This window comes from Ictalurus punctatus, chromosome 23 (genome assembly GCF_001660625.3).
Source record: "Ictalurus punctatus breed USDA103 chromosome 23, Coco_2.0, whole genome shotgun sequence".
In the NCBI taxonomy this organism is placed as follows: domain Eukaryota; kingdom Metazoa; phylum Chordata; class Actinopteri; order Siluriformes; family Ictaluridae; genus Ictalurus; species Ictalurus punctatus.
The window spans coordinates 11,525,404-11,543,154 of NC_030438.2; the positions used below are offsets into that span (position 1 = coordinate 11,525,404).

Consider the following 17,751-nt stretch of genomic DNA (forward strand, 5'->3'; position numbering starts at 1 on the left):
AGGAGCACCCTGTCCTCTACATTAGCTGAAAGTTGTCCCCAGCGGAAGTATGTGGCCGTGGAGAGGGAGGCCCTAGCAATAAAGTGGGCCATTGAGGAATTACGGTACTACCTGGCTGGGCGGAACTTCGTCCTGGTCACAGACCACGCCCCAAGGCCAAGGACACTAACACCCGGGTGACTCGGTGGTTCCTCTCCCTACAAGATTTCTCATTCCAGGTTCAGCACCGGGCAGGGACCCAACACGGAAATGCAGATGGCCTTTCAAGACGAGACACCCTGTGGGCCCGACACACAGCGGCAGTAGGCTCAGAGCTGAGGGGGGGGGGACTGTGGTGACAGGCCGGTAGCCGGCACACAGAAAACAAAGGTCACTCCTCCCGCGACTGCCGCAGTGGTGCAGAAGAGACAGTTCCGCTTCAGTGCCACCAAATATTTTGGACGGTCAGAGAGCAGGTGGCAGCGGGGCAGGGCCGCTGACACACCCACGGCTCGTGAATGGTGCACCGTGCGAAGAATTCCACCATCCAGCAAGCGAGGGGAGAGTATAAAAGGGCGATATTCCATTCGCAGAGAGATAGAAGTATCTCCGAACATGTGCGCGAATCTCTGGCGTGTTTTATGCAGTTTTGCCGACGCGTCCATGTCTGCTAATCGCTGTTCTGTGTTTTTTCCGGGTTTCAGGTGACTCCGACGCAAGTGACGGCTCCGCCCTGCCCCCTTGGCTGTAACCGCCGATGGCTGAGACCCTCACTGCCCGTTCGCCCTTCAACCCACACACATACACACACACACGCACACACGCACCCCCGCTCACCGATTGACTTGAATAAATCTCCCATAACACTGAAATAGCCTCCTGTGTGTCTGTGCTCCACCCACCGCTGGCTAAAATCCCAACACTTAGATCACAGCTTCAAAACTAAGATATATATCGACGGGTATATATATATATATATATATATATATATATATATATATATATATATATATATATATATATATATATATACCCGTCGATATATATCTTAGTTTATATGTATATATAAACATATACATATATATTTAGAGAGAGAGAGAGAGAGAGAAAGATAATAATGGTAAAAATAAACAGAAAGAGTCCGTTTCAAGGAATAAACAAGAGAGTACTTATTAAGAAGCGCAAGAGGCGCAGTATTTTTTACGGCGGATTATTATCAAATGGCATGCCCCATTGACTCATTCCATCATATCAGCGGTACATGAAATATTTGGCAAATTTAACGCACAAGTAATTTTTACTGAGATAAAAAATAATAATAATAATAAAAATTATTTAAAAAAAAAATTATTATTTAAAAAAAAAAAGAAGGGAAGAGAAAACTGTAAGTCCTACCAAATTGCTGTATGTAGACTCGCCCTCACAGGTAAACTCTTTTACATTCTTAAGGTTTGCTCCATTGAACCTATAGGGTATATGATTAATTGACTGTCTAAAGATTTGGCACACATTTTGAACCTTTTCTGTCTGTGCACGAGAATGCATATTCACTTGATTTTCATGAAATGTTTAAAAGTTATAGAAGCTCTAAAAGAAAAAAAATATATATAAATAAAAAATATGGGAAAAACATGTAGCAAAGCACATCCTGCTATGGTATGTACAGGGTGCTCATATGTTGATCCTAATATCACATTTATACGTGTGAATTATGGGGAACGATGTATGAATCAATATGATGTATGGGTTAAAGAATGTGCTTTTCCTGAAAAAGGTAGTTTTAGCCTCAGACAGTTAGAACAACTGAAACTTAATTTAGAGACAAAGGAGAGAGACCTCTAAAACAAAGAGCGAAGTGCAGTTTTTGGCTGACTGGAAGGCATTTGCTGAATGGCAGAGTGAGGCACATAAAAGCTCTGAAACATAAAACATCTGCCGGCTCTCCGTGAAGTAGGAGGACGAAAGTTTGGGGATGAATTTCAGATATTCTGCAGAGAATTCAGACCCACCACTCATGAACTACGACGACTGCTCATGGCAAAACTTGACACGGACTGGGTCAAGGTTTCACGTGAATTTCCAGATGATGATGTCTGCCTGATCAACCCACAGTAGGATGATGAAGTCAAAGCAAGGTACACAGCACAAATCGCGGCGCTCCAGCAGAGGCTGATGAACATCTTTCTTGTGCGACTGGACATGACAAAAATATCAAAAGTGTAAACAACAAGACTCAGAGACTGCATCACAGTACCTGTCCAGGCTCACTAAGATCCATGACGCAAAATCAGCCTTGGAGAAACCCAATGCTCTGGCAGATGGGCAGGCGGCCGTCACAGCATTGGAGGCACATCTCAGAAACAGCTTTATGAATGGCATTAAACCACAAATTGCCACTATAGTCAAACAACAATGTATCACCTGGGACGCCCAGAAACCTCACACAAGTGGAAAGCTATGCAATCCATGCGGAGAAGCTCCTACAAGAGGCAAAGGAAAGAAAGATGGAGAGGAGAGGAAGACCAAAAGCACACAGATGAGGAAGACCCGGCCATCAGGGCTGTGGACCAGGATTAAACTGCGGAAAAGTTGGACATTTTGCAAGTGACTGTCCAAAGCTGATGTAAATTGACGGGCGGAGCTAAGGGAAGGGTGAGGCACCTGGGAACAGAAGAGGTGACATCAGACACCCAAACTATCAGTTAGCTCTCAGTTTTACCCTCTAAAATCAGAAGCTATTGAAAGCATTGGACAAGATTTCAATTCATTATTGAAGGCAGGGGTCATTGTTCCCTGTCCTGATTCGTCAGTGCGCACTCCAATAGTTCCAGTGAGAGAAGTAAAAAAAAACAAACAAACAAAAAATAACCTGCAACCTGATGAATGGAGATTTGTACAAGATTTGCAAGCGGTTAATGCAACAGTCAAACAGAGAGCTCCAGACGTGCCAAATTCTTACACTATATTAAGCCAGGTTCCAACAAATAGCGAATGGTTTTCAATCGTAGATTTAGCTAATGCATTTTTTCAGTATATCTCTTCATAAAGACATCCTGAGATTCACCCAAAACTGTGTACGGTACCATAACGAAGACCAACTGTATGTTGATACGTGAAATTCTGGAAGGATGTCGGACGGCGTGGCGTGGTGACGTAATGACACGGGCTGTCAATCTAATTGTGTTCTAAAACATATAAAACAGGAACATGACAGGAGAATTCTAAAAGTGACTCATGTAAACACCTTAATCACATTATTATCTTACTCAGATTAAGGTCAATAATTAGATTACTGCTGTCCATGTTAACATAGTCAGTGTTGCAGATTGAACTTAAACTGGACCCATATGCTTTCCTGATTGAACTGGGCCTCTGATTCATCAGAAGAAAAGGATACCAGCTCCTCAAATGAGGATGAAGAACAAGCTTGATGAGCCATGCCCTGGCTGTAAGTGTGAGCCTAACCTCTCCGCAGGAGTGACTCTGTACGATATGCAAAGTGTCTGGGTTGAAGAATAACATCATTGTGACAGGTTAAAGAGACTCCATGTCACTACTAGCATGGTTTCAGGATTTGGTCATTGATAAAAAGACTAAGTGATCAGGATTGATCACTAGCTAGTATAAACTGAAGGGACTGAATTGTGAGATTGTTCTCTTGGCGTTGGTGGGACTTAGTTCCAAGGGGATAAAATATGGAATATTTTAATCAGTCTTAAGCAATAAAAATATAATCATCTATAATCAATGTATAAAATATGAGAGAGTATTCATCCATGTTGATCAAGGAAACTAGGAGAAATTGATGTACCAAAAAAGTTGCAAATATCATAAACCCATATGCTATTCACAATAGAACACAGAAAACATATCAATAATATTTAAGATGAGGAAATGTAACATTTTAATGGGAAAAAGGTTAATTTTGAATTTGATGGTCACAACCTGTCTCAAAAAAGTTGGGATGGGGCAACAATAGGCTGGAAAGGAGAGTGTTACTAAAAAGAAACAGCTGGAGGAACACTTTGTAACTAATTAACTAATGCAACAAATTAGGTTAACGTAATCATGGTGAACCTCTGCCTATCTTTACTTCTGAGAGGCTCTGCCTCCCTAAGATACAAGATTCTCATGTTACTGACCTGTTGCCAATTAACCTCCAGCTGTTTCTTTTTAGTAACACTTAATTTTCCAGCCTTTTATTGCCTTTTAACTTTTTTTGAGATGTTGCGGCCGTCAAATTCAAAATTACCTTTTTTTTTTTCTTAAAATGGTTCATTTACTCAGTTTAAACATTTGATATGTTTTCTATGTTCTATTGTGAATAACATATGAGTTTATGAGATTTGCAAATGATTGCATTCTGTTTTTATTTAGTTTTATTTACATTTTACACAGCATCCCAACTTTTTTGGAATAGGGGTTGTAACTCTAGCTTGTCGGAAATCACTTGAACACACATTTCTCCTAGTTTGTAGTTTTTAATACAATTGAGCTTGTCCTCTGTATCTTTTTGCTAGCTTGGTTTTTGTTATTCCTTAGCATGCTCTTATCACATAACAGAGATGTGAGCTATAGAAAGTCTTTGAAAGTTTATAAAATAATGTATCAAGATGGAGTCTTGGAGTCAGATTCTCTGCAGACATCTCGGCTCTATTGCTTTGGCAGTAAAGTCTACTTTCTGGCAGCAAAACCGAGAGACTTGAAGAAGATTCCACAAAACTAGTCACAAGTCTGACAAGCATCCTTCCAGCCTGACATACTGCGGCCTGTCAGTGAGGTAATCTGTAATCCAAGCCATGAGGTCCTGGTCCACCTGCTTCACAGAGAGCTTCTCAGCCAGCTGGAGTCGCTGGACCATGTTAAAAGCACTAGAGAAATCAAAGAACACGATCCTCAGAGTATTTTGTGGCCTCTCCAGGTGTGTAAGCTTTGTGAAGCAGGTAGATGATGGCATCCTCCACACCAATGTCAGCCTGGTACACAAACTGCAGCGGATCCAGGCATTCGCATTAAATGGGTCTGAGCAATGTTCTTATAGCAGTCATTAGCCCTCCTCAGCTCCTTCTGTATTCCCTTCTTGGTATCATCATTGTCACCTGTCATGAAGGCTCTCTTCTTCCTGTTTAGTAGGGCTTTGACGTCCCTGTTGATTCAAGGCTTGTTGTTGGGGAAGCAGCGGACCTTCTTGGTGGGGACAATGCTCTCCTTACAGAACCTGATGTAGTCAGTTACACCCGACATGACTTAGCTAACATCCAAGCTTGTTAGGTAGATAACGTTAATATATATAGACTAAACACCTTATAATACATGTTAGCAAGTAGAAATACAAGCAAAATGGGACTTTATTGGAATTGACCATGACCAAGAGATCTTGCATGATGGAGATGGCACATCCCTTGTAGATAAGGACCTTTTCTGTAGCAGATCACCTGAAGATTTTGTGATTTTCTCCTCAGTTATGGAGCTTGATTAACACAGACTACAGACAATTGCCCCTGGGCAGGCCAAGTATCCTGTGTGCTCAGTCGAGTTTTATTGTGCCATGTTTGGTTTTCAAGCCCTGCGAAGTATGCAGCCATGTCTGAAAGAATTTAACAGATTGGCGACCCTCCACGCCATCAGAGGACCCAAATGTTATCCCTATGGCTACGGTTTTTAATGTCCTCAGCTCTCTTGGTCAGGGACAGCACAATTATTTTGAGCATTATTATACTGTCATTGAGGTCCACCATTTTGTCCTCTGTCTTAGAAACAAGGTTCTCCATCTCAGTGATACGTTTTTGTATATTCTCAAGTCTAGTTGAAATGAAGTCCAGGGTCATCTCAAAATATGCAAATTTCTAATGAAGCACTTAAATTATCAGTGACAATCTGTGCTATGCTAATATGTGCTATGCTAGCCTGCTCAGTTTATGTGTAGCCGTCTTTGCTACCTTGATTAGCAGCTGATTGTCCTTTCACCAATGCCTGACCCCTCTTTGCTGGGATGCCACATGCTCGGTACCAGACATTGTCATGAGTTTACAGGTAAGGTTAGAGTTAGAAGTCAGAAGTCCACTTAGTTTGGTAAAACTCAAAAAATTGAAGAATGGTAGCGGGAGCTCTGCGAAAATGTGCCACTCACCATGAGAGCATCACAGGACCCCCCACAAGTGCATTTTCTATTCTATACATGAAATCACCTAGAGATTGCATTTCTAATGTTCACTGCAGCTGTATTTCAGAGTGTAAATAAGATCTAAGTTCTGTGAACCAGTTGGCACTATGATTGCTCCAATTTCTCTCTCCTGGCATTCCCTTCCATGGAGCGTTGTACATCTGGCCTTTGGCTTGTTCTGATTTTCAATTTGCACCCTTCTCACCAGTATTTCACCAATTTAAGCCCATCACAAACATATCCATCCAAAACAAGCAAAACCATACAAGCCTCCAGAGTGACTATGGCTGTAGCAAGCCCCACTGGCACCATTAATGCATGCTTAATGACACTTGTTCCGTATGGATTTCTCCTAACAGCACACAAACCTATCTACACATCAGACCTTTGTGGCTTCTTCAGGTTTTCAAATGGACATCGTTTCTCTCTGATTTTTCATTGATATGAGCCCATGACACCTTAGAAGGGCTACGAGCTAGTGAGTAGTGAGTTTTCCAGCTAACGAGTAGAGTGATCCCTGGCTTTAACAGTAGTCCTGCCTCAATCCTGGCCCTAAATTGCCCCTACAACGCCCAATGATTTAGTATTTTACTTTCTCTAACATACTGGACTTAAATCAAAGTTTACAAAAAGCTCCAATATGTTTAAAATGCTAATCTGAAAACTAGTCAAAGCTGGTACAAGGCTGTGTGAAAAAAATTGCTCAAATCAAATCCAGAATCAAATAAATGAAGGCTTTTGTAATACGTCATATATACAGAATCAGATTTTGCTGAATTATCTGTTGTGTGCAGTTTGCAAAATTAAACTCTGAAGCCAAACACGCTAAAATGAAAAATATTTCTTAAAATTAAGAAAGTGGTGTGTTAGTTAAAACAATTTACCAAGAACAAGAAACCATTTTATTAATTTCCTAAAGAGCTCTGGGCTCATATCATGAAAGGATGGCTACGGTTTGTTTTTTAGAGGAGAAAGAATCTGTTGGAATTTTCCAATTATTATAGAGTTTGTGTAGTTTATTTTTATTTTCATAGTTTTTATATTAAATAGCAGATAGCTGACTTAAGGGACTGGTGTTTGTTAATCTGTTATCCGTTTAATAATCAATCTGTAACCTGTTAGGGTTTTCCAGAGTAATTGCTACATTATACTGCACACACACCACTATTGGAGCGTCCTTGTGGGTGTATGAATCTACAGGGTGTCTGAAAAGTCAGGAACCAATGAAAGTACCAAGAAGTTCCAGGAAGCACTATCTCTACCCTTTCATCCAATGTTAATGCAATTTCAAATTTTTAAAATAAATATAAAATATAAATGAGTAAATTAACAATAAACACAAAATCATGTATATATACTCAGCAAAAAAAAAAGAAACGTCGTCTCACATTCAACTGCTTTTATTTCCAGAAAATTTCTTAAAGTGTAAATATTTGTATTAACATAAAGACAGTCAACAACTTGAACTGAACAATAAACTGAACAAGTTTCACAGACATTTGACAAACATAAATGGAATAATGAGTCCATGAAAAAAGGGGGGTCAATATCAAAAGTAACAGTCAGTATCTGGTGTGTCCACCAGCTGCTTTAAGTATAACAGTACATCTCATCCTCATTGACTGCACCAGATTTGTCAGTTCTTGCTGTGAGATGATACCCCACTCTTCCACCAAGGCATTTGCACATAAATCACGTTTTCAATCACGTCTCTTTAGTGTCCTAAGTTATTGTAATTGTGACCATAATTGCCTATTGCATGTAAACTGTTAGTGTCTTAAAGACTGTTCCACAGGTGCATGTGTAATAATTGGATTTTACAAAATTATCTTTAAAATACAGATGTGGCCTGCGTGTTTTTTCACACTGTATCACGCAATTCGTCACATGTATACTGCAGGCACAATTCTAAGAATTTAAATTAATTTGTTTTGCTTCACACAATAACCACCAGGTGGTACATGGAGCAAAGTATTGTAGTTGAACGCAGTACAATAAAATGCATATATTATGCAAAAATATTACGTTACTCATCAAAACTTATGATAAACCTAATTTAAATAAATTTCTAATTACAGGATTATGTAAAATATAAAGTGAGCATGATCGAATCTCTTGTCCCAGGTACAATAACTATAGTATTTAAATTAACGTGGCATCGTATTGTAGGCAATCCAGGGAGTAAAATGCATATGCTCACTGTAGCTTGAATAGCTTTGGATTCACATGCAAATGTCCAGGGTGATTAATAAGCAATTGTCATCTTCAAGTAATCTTATCATCTTTTGATCATCAAATTGAATGGGAGGAGCAGAAGCATAAAACTTGGAGAGTCATATAAATTCTATCCAGGTCAAGTTATTTGTACGTATTTGCAGTCTATGACATCGCAGTGGAGGCAAATATAATTTTACTCAAAGAGAAGTGCTGCTGAGAGGTGATAATAGCTGGGGGGAAGGGGAGATCCGCTTAAAAAGGTGCAGGATTCATCCTCTTCAAAAACACAAATAATTTCTTTGTTGCTAAACCCAATCCTCACTCCACGCTATAAAAGAGACGTTTTGAACACCATGACTTTGTGTAGTATTGAGTGTTATTCACCGTACCAAGCATTAGTACTCTGTTCCTCGTTTAGTTTCATGTTCTTTGACCTTGTTTCTCGTTTCTCGTTCTTGATTCTAGCCTTGCATAGTTTATGTCTGATTGACAATTGCCTGACCCATTGCATTTCTTGACCTCGCCATTGTCTCCTGTTTTGGAATACTTTGCCTGTCTCTCTCTAAATAAACTCTTTATTTACGCATCCGTCCTAACCTTCATTACATGTATATACGTGACAATTGTTGAAATGTAGTACTTTGGTTTATTAGCTATACATATACAAAAATGCCCATACGAGGTCAATAAGGTGACCTCTCAAGCCAAGTTCCTGTCTGAGGTCGAAAAGAGGGCCTCTCAAGCCAAGTTTCTGTACGAGATTGAAGAGACGACCTCCCAAGCCATGTTCCTGTCCGAGGTCAACGAGGCGACCTCCCACACCAAGTTCCAGCTAAAGGTCGATGATGTGACCTTCCACTCAAACATCCAGTCTGAAATCGACGATATGACCTTCCACGCCAAGTTCCACTCTGAAACCAATGTCACGACCAACCAGACTCTGCTCACGCCTGAAGCCGACATCACGAGCAACCAGGTTCTGCTCATGCCTGAAGTCAACGTCACGACCAACCAGGTTCTACTCACGCCTGAAGCCAACGTCACGAACAACCAAGTTCTGATCACACCCGAGTCTGCTGACACGGACAACCACGTTCTGCTCACACCCGAGTCGGTTGACACAATCAACCAAATTCTCCTAATGCCTGAAACCGACGTCACGACATCATGAGTTATGCTCACGCCTGAGTCTGTTGACACGACCAACCAAGTACTCCACATGCCTAAAACCGACGTCACGACCAACCAGGTTCTGCTCATGCTTGAAACTGACCATGACCAACCAGGTTCTGCTCACGCCAGAGTCAGTTGACACGACCAACCAAGTTCTTCTTATACCTGAAAACAAGGTCACGACCAACCAAGTTATGTTCATGCCTGAAACCTACATCATGACAGTTGTTCTACGTCCTGACAGTCTAATCAGTTGTTTTAAAATTACAGTCCCCTGCGAAAGTATTGGAATGGCAAGGCCAATTATTATTATTTTTGCTGTAGAATGAAAATATTTGGGTTGGAGATCAAAAGATGAATATGAGAAGAGAGTTTACAATTTCAGCTTTTATTTCCTGTATTTATATGTAGATGTGTTAAATGTCATAAAGCATAGCACATTTTGTGTCAGACCACCCAGTTTTTAGGCAAGCAGAAATATTGGAACATGTGACTGATAGGTGTTTCTTGTTGCCCAGGTGTCTCCTGTTAGATTGTTCAAACAATAAATAGCTCTGAAGATTTACTATTGGCTTTAGTCTTCAGTTTCACTAATGAGGATTGTACTTCAAAAGCAAGCCATTTTGAAGCTGAGAAAAGAGGGAAAATCAATCAGAGGCATTACAAAGCATTGGCCAATACAACAATTTGGAAAGTCCTCAAAAAAGAAAGAAATCACTGGTGTACTGAGTAACAAACACTGAATGGGTCACCCAAGGAAAACAACAAAGGCTGGTGACAGAAACATTGTGAGAGCTATGAAGAAAACCCCCCCAGAAAAACAGTCAGTGACATCACCAGAATCCTCCACAAGGCAGGGTGAAGGTTCCCCATTTGAAGAAGTCTTCAAAAAAAGCAGAAATATAGAGGCCATACACCAAGACACAAACCTCTCATCAGCATTATGAATTGGAAAACAAGACTGGAATTTGCAAAGAAATATAAAGATGAGCCACAAAAATCCTGGAACCAAGATTATGCTCTACCAAAGTGATGGAAAGGCCAAAGCATTGAGAAAGAAAGGATCTGCTCATGATCCAAAACAAACAAGCTCATTTGTGAAACATGGTGGAAGGAGTGTCATGGCTTGGGCTTGCATTGCTGCTTCTGTAACTGTTACGAAACGAGACTTGGACAGGAAGTAAGCGCAGGAGTAATGTCTTTATTTAGACTTAAAGCAACACCTGAGGAGGCAGGAAACAAGGTCTAAACATAAAACTAGAACTGAAGCATGAAGCACAAAACTTAGAACCAGACTATGACTTCATACACTTGTTCAACTAAGGCATGAAACATTCATTTAACTCAGGCATGAACACTCATTTAACTTAGGCAGGAAACACTCCTCTAACTATGGCTGGAAACACTCCTCTAAACATGGCAGGAAACACTCATCTAACTAGGGCAGGAAACACTCATCTAACGATGGCAGGAAACACTCATCTAACTAGGGCAGGAAACACTCATCTAACGATGGCAGGAAACACTCATCTAACTATGGCCTTAAACTCTCATTTAATTATGGCATCAATCTCTCATTTAACCATGGCATGAACTAAGGAACAAGACAGGACATGGAACATTACCGCATGGCGCCATTACACCCATCAGTCTCTATTGGTCTCTGCTCTAATACTGCGCCACGTGCGCAGCAACGCGAGGGGTTTCAATAACCAGTCACAATTATGCCTGAATACAGACAGCTGGGACCAATCATGACACACCCTCGAATATCAACCAAAACCTGAACCGGAAGAGAACCATACAAAAACAAAAGGCACTTGTCCGTAGGAAACAGTCTTAGTGTCCATGCGCACTTCAAGCACGTGTACCCACTTTTGCGGTGCTCATGCACATTGTTTACACAGCGACCTCTGCCGGCGAGATCGTCACAGAACCCCCCTCCAAAGGTGGTCCTGGGCCCCTGTGTAATCTGTCCATTGATGTATCAGAAAACAGGGCGGTCTCCACCGGGCAGCAGACAGGTGGAGCACCGCCCCCAGCAGGGCTGGGTCATTGGGCGACGTCCTCAGCGGAACTATAACACAGGGCGACGTCCTCAGCGGGGCTGGAACGCTGGGCGACGTCCTCATCGCGGTTGGACTGCGGGACAGCTTTCTCGGTGGCAGAGACCTCCCCGCAGGTCGCTAGCTGGAGCTCTGAGATCGCCAAATTGACCTCAGACAGTGGCCCAGAGGTTAAAGCAATTCAGATTCGGTTTCGGTTGGGAGTCGCTCATTCATGCGACTACTCTTTGTTTTGCTAATTAAAGAGGTATGCTCAGCTGAAACTCATCAGTATTCATTAATTAAGAAATTCTGAGGCGGAGGCGGAAGCGTCAGCCCTTGTCGTGTGAAGACCGAGCTCGTGTAAAGACCTGCGAGTCTACCTGCGCGAGTCCACCAAGCAAGGACACCGACAAGACACCACACGTGCTGCTTTTCTCCCTTTATTCCTCTTGCTGTTACCTGTTTACACACACTAACATGTGTCATCAGTTTATCCCTGTTATTTGCCACAGGCGCAGACCATGGCATTCTCCCAGAAACGTACACAACTTGGACAACCTACGCTCTTTAAATGTGGCCTCTGCAGGTTCCCTCTCATTCTCAATCGGACTTTGGAACTGCCAATCTGCTGTCAACAAGGCAGTTTTCATTCCTGCCTTTGCAACCCACTCCAACCTCAGTGTGCTGGCTCTGACTGAGACCTGGATCCATGCTAACCCTGCCACACCTGCTGCCCTGGCCTCCAACTTCAACTTCTCCCATACCTCACGCCCCAATAGACGAGGGGGTGGTACAGGTTTGCTTCTCTCCAAAACATGGAAATTTACCTGTCTTTCTCCCTCTTGCTCATACAATTCGTTTGAATTTCATGCTGTTACAGTCACTGACCCTGCCAAAATGCACTTTCTTGTTGTTTACCGTCCTCCAGGTCAACTGGGGAAGTTCATCGATGAATTTGACATGCTACTGTCCACCATCCCAGATGATGGAACTCCTCTTCTGGTCCTTGGTGATTTCAACATTCATCTAGACAAGCCACATGCAGCTGACTTTCTTACTCTCCTTCCCACATTTGACCTCAAGCAGTTCACCACACCAGCAACCCAGAAAGACGGCAAACAGCTTGACCTCATCCTCACACGTAATTGCACCACACATAATCTTCTCATTACTCCTCTCCACACCTCTGACCATTTCTTTATCCAGTTCTCTATTTCTCTCCCTTCACCCCCTTCACTGTCTCCTCCCTCTATCTCTTTTTGTCACAATGTTCGCTCCCTATCCCCCTCACATTTCTCTTCCGTTGTCACAACCTTACTTCCCTCCGATAGCCACCTTTCCTCACTTGACTTAAACACTGCAACAGATATGCTATGTTCCACCCTAACATCTTCTTTTGACAGCATATGCCCCCTAACCTCCAGACCCACTCGCACATCACCCTCTAGCCCTTGGCTCTCAGAAGCTCTGTGTAACAACCGGGCCAAACTAAGAGCATCTGAAAGGAAATGGCGCAAATCAAACAACCCAAATGACCTAACCAATTACCAGACACTTCTCTCCTCTTTTTCCAATAGCATTTCCATTGCTAAAGCCACATACTACCAAGAGAAGATTGGTAGTTCTCCCAACACCCGCATTCTCTTCAAAATCTTTTCCTCTCTTCTCTGTCCCGCTCCTCCCCCTTCCCCTACCTCTCTCACTGCAGATGACTTTACCACTTTCTTTTCCAACAAGATTACATCAATCTGGAACCAGTTCTCAACCCCAGACATGCATAGACCAGCTCCTCCTCCATGTAACTCCCAACTGACTTCCTTCTCTCCCCTCTCAGAGACTGATGTCTGTAAACTCCTCCTCTCTAGCCATCCCACAACCTGTCCTCTTGACCCTATCCCTTCTCACCTTCTTCAGTCCATCTCTCCCACACTATTACCTGCACTCACACATATCTTTAACACATCCCTCTCTACTGGCACATACCCTACCTCATTTAAGCAAGCCCGGGTTACCCCACTGCTTAAAAAAAACATCACTTAACCCTGCTGTAGTTGACAACTACAGATCTGTTTCCCTCCTACCTTTTTCTTTCCAAAACTCTTGAAAGAGACGTTTTTAATCAACTCTCCAATTTTCTCACACAGAACAACCTCCTGGACACCAAGCAGTCTGGCTTCAAGAGCAACCACTCCACGGAGACTGCTCTGCTTTCCGTCACTGAAGCCTTACAACTAGCAAGAGCAACCTCTAGATCATCTGTCCTCATCCTACTTGACCTCTCTGCTGCTTTCGACTCTGTGAACCATCAGATCCTCCTGTCAACTCTCTATAGCCTGGGCATCACTGGAACGGTTCTGCGCTGGGTGGAATCCTATCTGTCTGACAGATCCTTCAAGGTATCATGGAGGGGAGGTATTTCTGAAACTCAGCAACTCACAACTGGCGTTCCACAGGGGTCAGTTCTGGGTCCACTCCTCTTTTCTACACTACATTTCTAGGGCAGGTGATTGAGTCTCATGGCTTCTCATATGAGACTCAATCTCATATGAGATGCTGATGACACCCAGCTCTATTTGTCCTTCCAGCCTGATGATCCATCCTTCTCTGCACGGATCTTTGCTTGCCTGTCAGACATCTCGGTCTGGATGAGGGAACACCATCTTAAGCTTAACCTGGCAAAATCTGAGCTTCTCGTCATCCCAGCCTGTCCCTCAATCAACCACAACCTCACTGTACAGCTCAGCTCACTCACACTCATGCCAACCAGGATGGCCAGGAACCTTGGGGTGATTCTTGATGACAGCTTGACTTTTACAGACCATATCTCAGCAACTGCAAGGTCCTGTAGGTTCATCCTGTACAACATCAAGAAATTCCGACCCTACCTCACCGAACAGGCTACACAGATACTAGTCCAGGCTCTTGTTATCTTTAAACTGGACTACTACAACTCACTGCTTTCAGGCCTCCCAGCCAGCTCCATCAAACCATTTCAGATGATTCAGAATGCTGCAGCGCACCTCGTCTTCAACCAGCCCAAGAGAACCCATGTCACACCCCTCTTCATCTCCCTCCACTGGCTTCCTGTAGCTGCCCGCATCAAATTCAAGGCCTTGATACTCACCTACAAGAGCTTGTCAGGAACAGCACCCTCCTACCTCAACTCTCTCCTGAAGGCCTACGTTCCCTCTCGCAATCTATGATCGATTAGCAACCGACGTTTAGTAGTTCCCACTCAGCATGGCGCAAGGTCCCTTTCCAGAACCTTCATGCTAACTGTTCCTCAGTGGTGGAATGAACTTCCAATCTCAATCCGGATCGCAGAATCTCTCACCATCTTCAAAAAACAGCTAAAGACCCACCTCTTCCGTGAAGACCTAACCAACTCATTAAAATAAATAAATAAATAAATAAATAAATAAATAAATAAAAAATTGCACTTACACCTCTACTCTGTGCACTTTGCTTCTTCTGGAACTCAATTAATGGATCTTGTATGGTAGCACTACTTGTATTGTTCTCTGCTTGATATATCATTTTGCTTGTATTTTTCTCATTTGTAAGTCACTTTGGATAAAAGCGTCTGCTAAGTGAATAAATGTAAATGTAAATGTGTTGGTCTCTGCTCTAATACTGCACCACATACGCAGCAACGCGAGGGGTTTAAATAACCAGTCACAATTACCCCTGAATACAGACAGCTGGGACCAATCATGACACATCCTCGAATATCAACCAATACCTGAACTGGAAGAGAACCATACCAAAACAAAAGGCACGTGTCCGTATGAAACAGTCTTAGTGTCCATGCGCACTTCGAGCACGTGCATGCATCATCATTAACATCAACAAACACAATGACCACCAAGCATTGCAGTTTGGCAGAGAATGGTTGTCTTTTTATTATGGCAAATATATAAAATTATACTATTATCTTCCAGTAATCCAACTTTATATTGCTGTTTCCTTATTAGTCTGCCTGCATTGTATAGGCCAAGTTTCATGATTCACTGTATATATCTGCATCTTGTGTACACTCTCGGGGATATAAGCGACACAAATACATGATTCATACTGGAAAATAAAATCAGTTGATTCTTTATTTGCATAGGAAAAGTGGCTTAACACATTTAAAGAGCTATATGGTTAAAATTACCAGAATGGTTGTTATATTATCTCTGACATTTAAGTGTATATGTAGTTAATCGAAGTGGGATTTTATTTTTAACATCTAATCACATTTGATCAGGCTATCTTTGCACTACTGATATCATTCAGAATCCATAGGCTTTAAACCCAGGGCTGCAGTCGGGTTTTACATATTCTGCATGCTGAAACATGCAAATGATTTAGGCATAGATCAGATCATAGATAATGATTCATGTTAATGTGATATAATAATTTAATATGCTAGGTCTGAATTTAGTGTATATTAGTATTTTCAGTGTGGATCACTCTAAATGGCTGTCACCTCAGGAACTAAACAATATAATATCCATAAATGTATTATTACTAAACACTACAAACATTTATATTTCAGCATTATTGAAACAAAAATATTCTTAAAAAAAAAAAATTAGTTTACAAAGCCTAAGCAAACCGTAACACCAAACAATGGCTGAACTCCACTCTCACAATTCACTACAGAACTTGGAATTGTGATGGAATTATATCATTTTGAATTAGATTTTCTGCATGCGCATATATATATATATATATATATATATATATATATATATATATATATATATATATATATATATATATATACACTTTACTTTATATATATATATATATATATATATATATATATATATATATAAAGTAAAGTGTATATATATATATATATATATATATATATATATATATATATATATATATATATATATATATATATATATATATTGTTTGAAACTATGTAAACAGCCAAGCTGCTGTTTATGGTTTTCTACAATATATGCCATAAAAAGGTCTATAGTTCAGGGTAATTTCCTTGATGATTATGATGAAGCAAAAAAAAAAATTAACTGAGTCTAACAGTTCACTGGCATTACTCTTGAGAGGATATGAAAGTTGTTTTTCCTCTTAAACTGTACAACGAAAACATATACTCTAGTATATGAGATGTAAATGTTATCTAAATTTCTTTGTGCGTAATCATACATTTTTATATCTCTGTCCAGTGCAAACCAAGACTGACTTACCCACACAAGAGCCACCAAGTGACACAGAGACAGCAGCACCATAATTCGTCCCATGGTGAAACCACCTCAAACAGTGCAGAAAGCTTAATGGGACTCTCTGCTGAAACACTACAGTCTAACAGTCACCTTCTGCTTCAATTTTAGCACAACAGTTATTGTGCTTGATTAATAGAAAACTACTTCCAAGCTTGTTGTTGGTTTCTTTTTGTGGGCACACACCCTTTCTCTCCCGCCCAGGACTCAATGACTTATCATATCTTGTTTTCATGGCACTTCTCTTTTTAATGCTGCTGGGAATATCCAAGGTTTTCAACCTTTGCCCTCCCCATATTATACTTCCTTATTTGAAACTCTATCCTTGGTTAATCAGTATTAATGTGCATAGATTTTCCTTTTATGTCTTTCTTTTTTTTTTTCTTCCTGATTAATTTGAGCCATTTTGCCCTTCACTTATTTTATTGAAAGTTTTTTTTTTTTTTTAATAATCCATGTATTTAAATCCATCTAAAATCATGTAGACGTTATCATACAGTACTGTTATAATGCACACTCCATTTTATTCTTCAGATTTTATAACATGCCCTTTGATTTAATATTTCTGCCATCTTAAAAAAAATAAAATAAATAAAAAAAACATTTAATCAGGCTAAACATGCAGATGAGGGCACTAACATACAGGAAAAAGTCAATGTTATCATTTAGGACAATAAAACAATAAAAGAAAGTTAAAAAAAATAGGCTGATTTCTTATTAGCATTGCAAGCAAATTATCTAAATGGATTATTTAAAATATTCTATATTATTTGTGGGACTTAAAATTGGCCATATAATATCCAGACTTTAATAAATGATCTGAGGATTCTAAGTTTCAGAATTTAGACTCAGAGAGATGCAGGATTTGAAAATGCAGAGTCTCAATTATGCATGATTCAAACCTTAGGCTTAAGCAAATATTTATAGTGAAATA

General features: G+C 40.8%; 1 protein-coding gene across 1 annotated transcript in view; it reads right to left on the minus strand.

The window, feature by feature from the left end:
- The window catches only part of LOC108256157 (receptor-type tyrosine-protein phosphatase H), a 70,290-nt gene extending 53,247 nt beyond the window's left edge, over nt 1–17,043 (minus strand). The window contains exon 1 of the mRNA XM_053674955.1: nt 16,785–17,043. Within this exon, the coding sequence (XP_053530930.1) occupies nt 16,785–16,838 (54 nt within the window). The 5' untranslated portion in view covers nt 16,839–17,043. The remainder of the gene's footprint in view (nt 1–16,784) is intronic.
- Nucleotides 17,044–17,751: the final 708 nt, after the last annotated feature.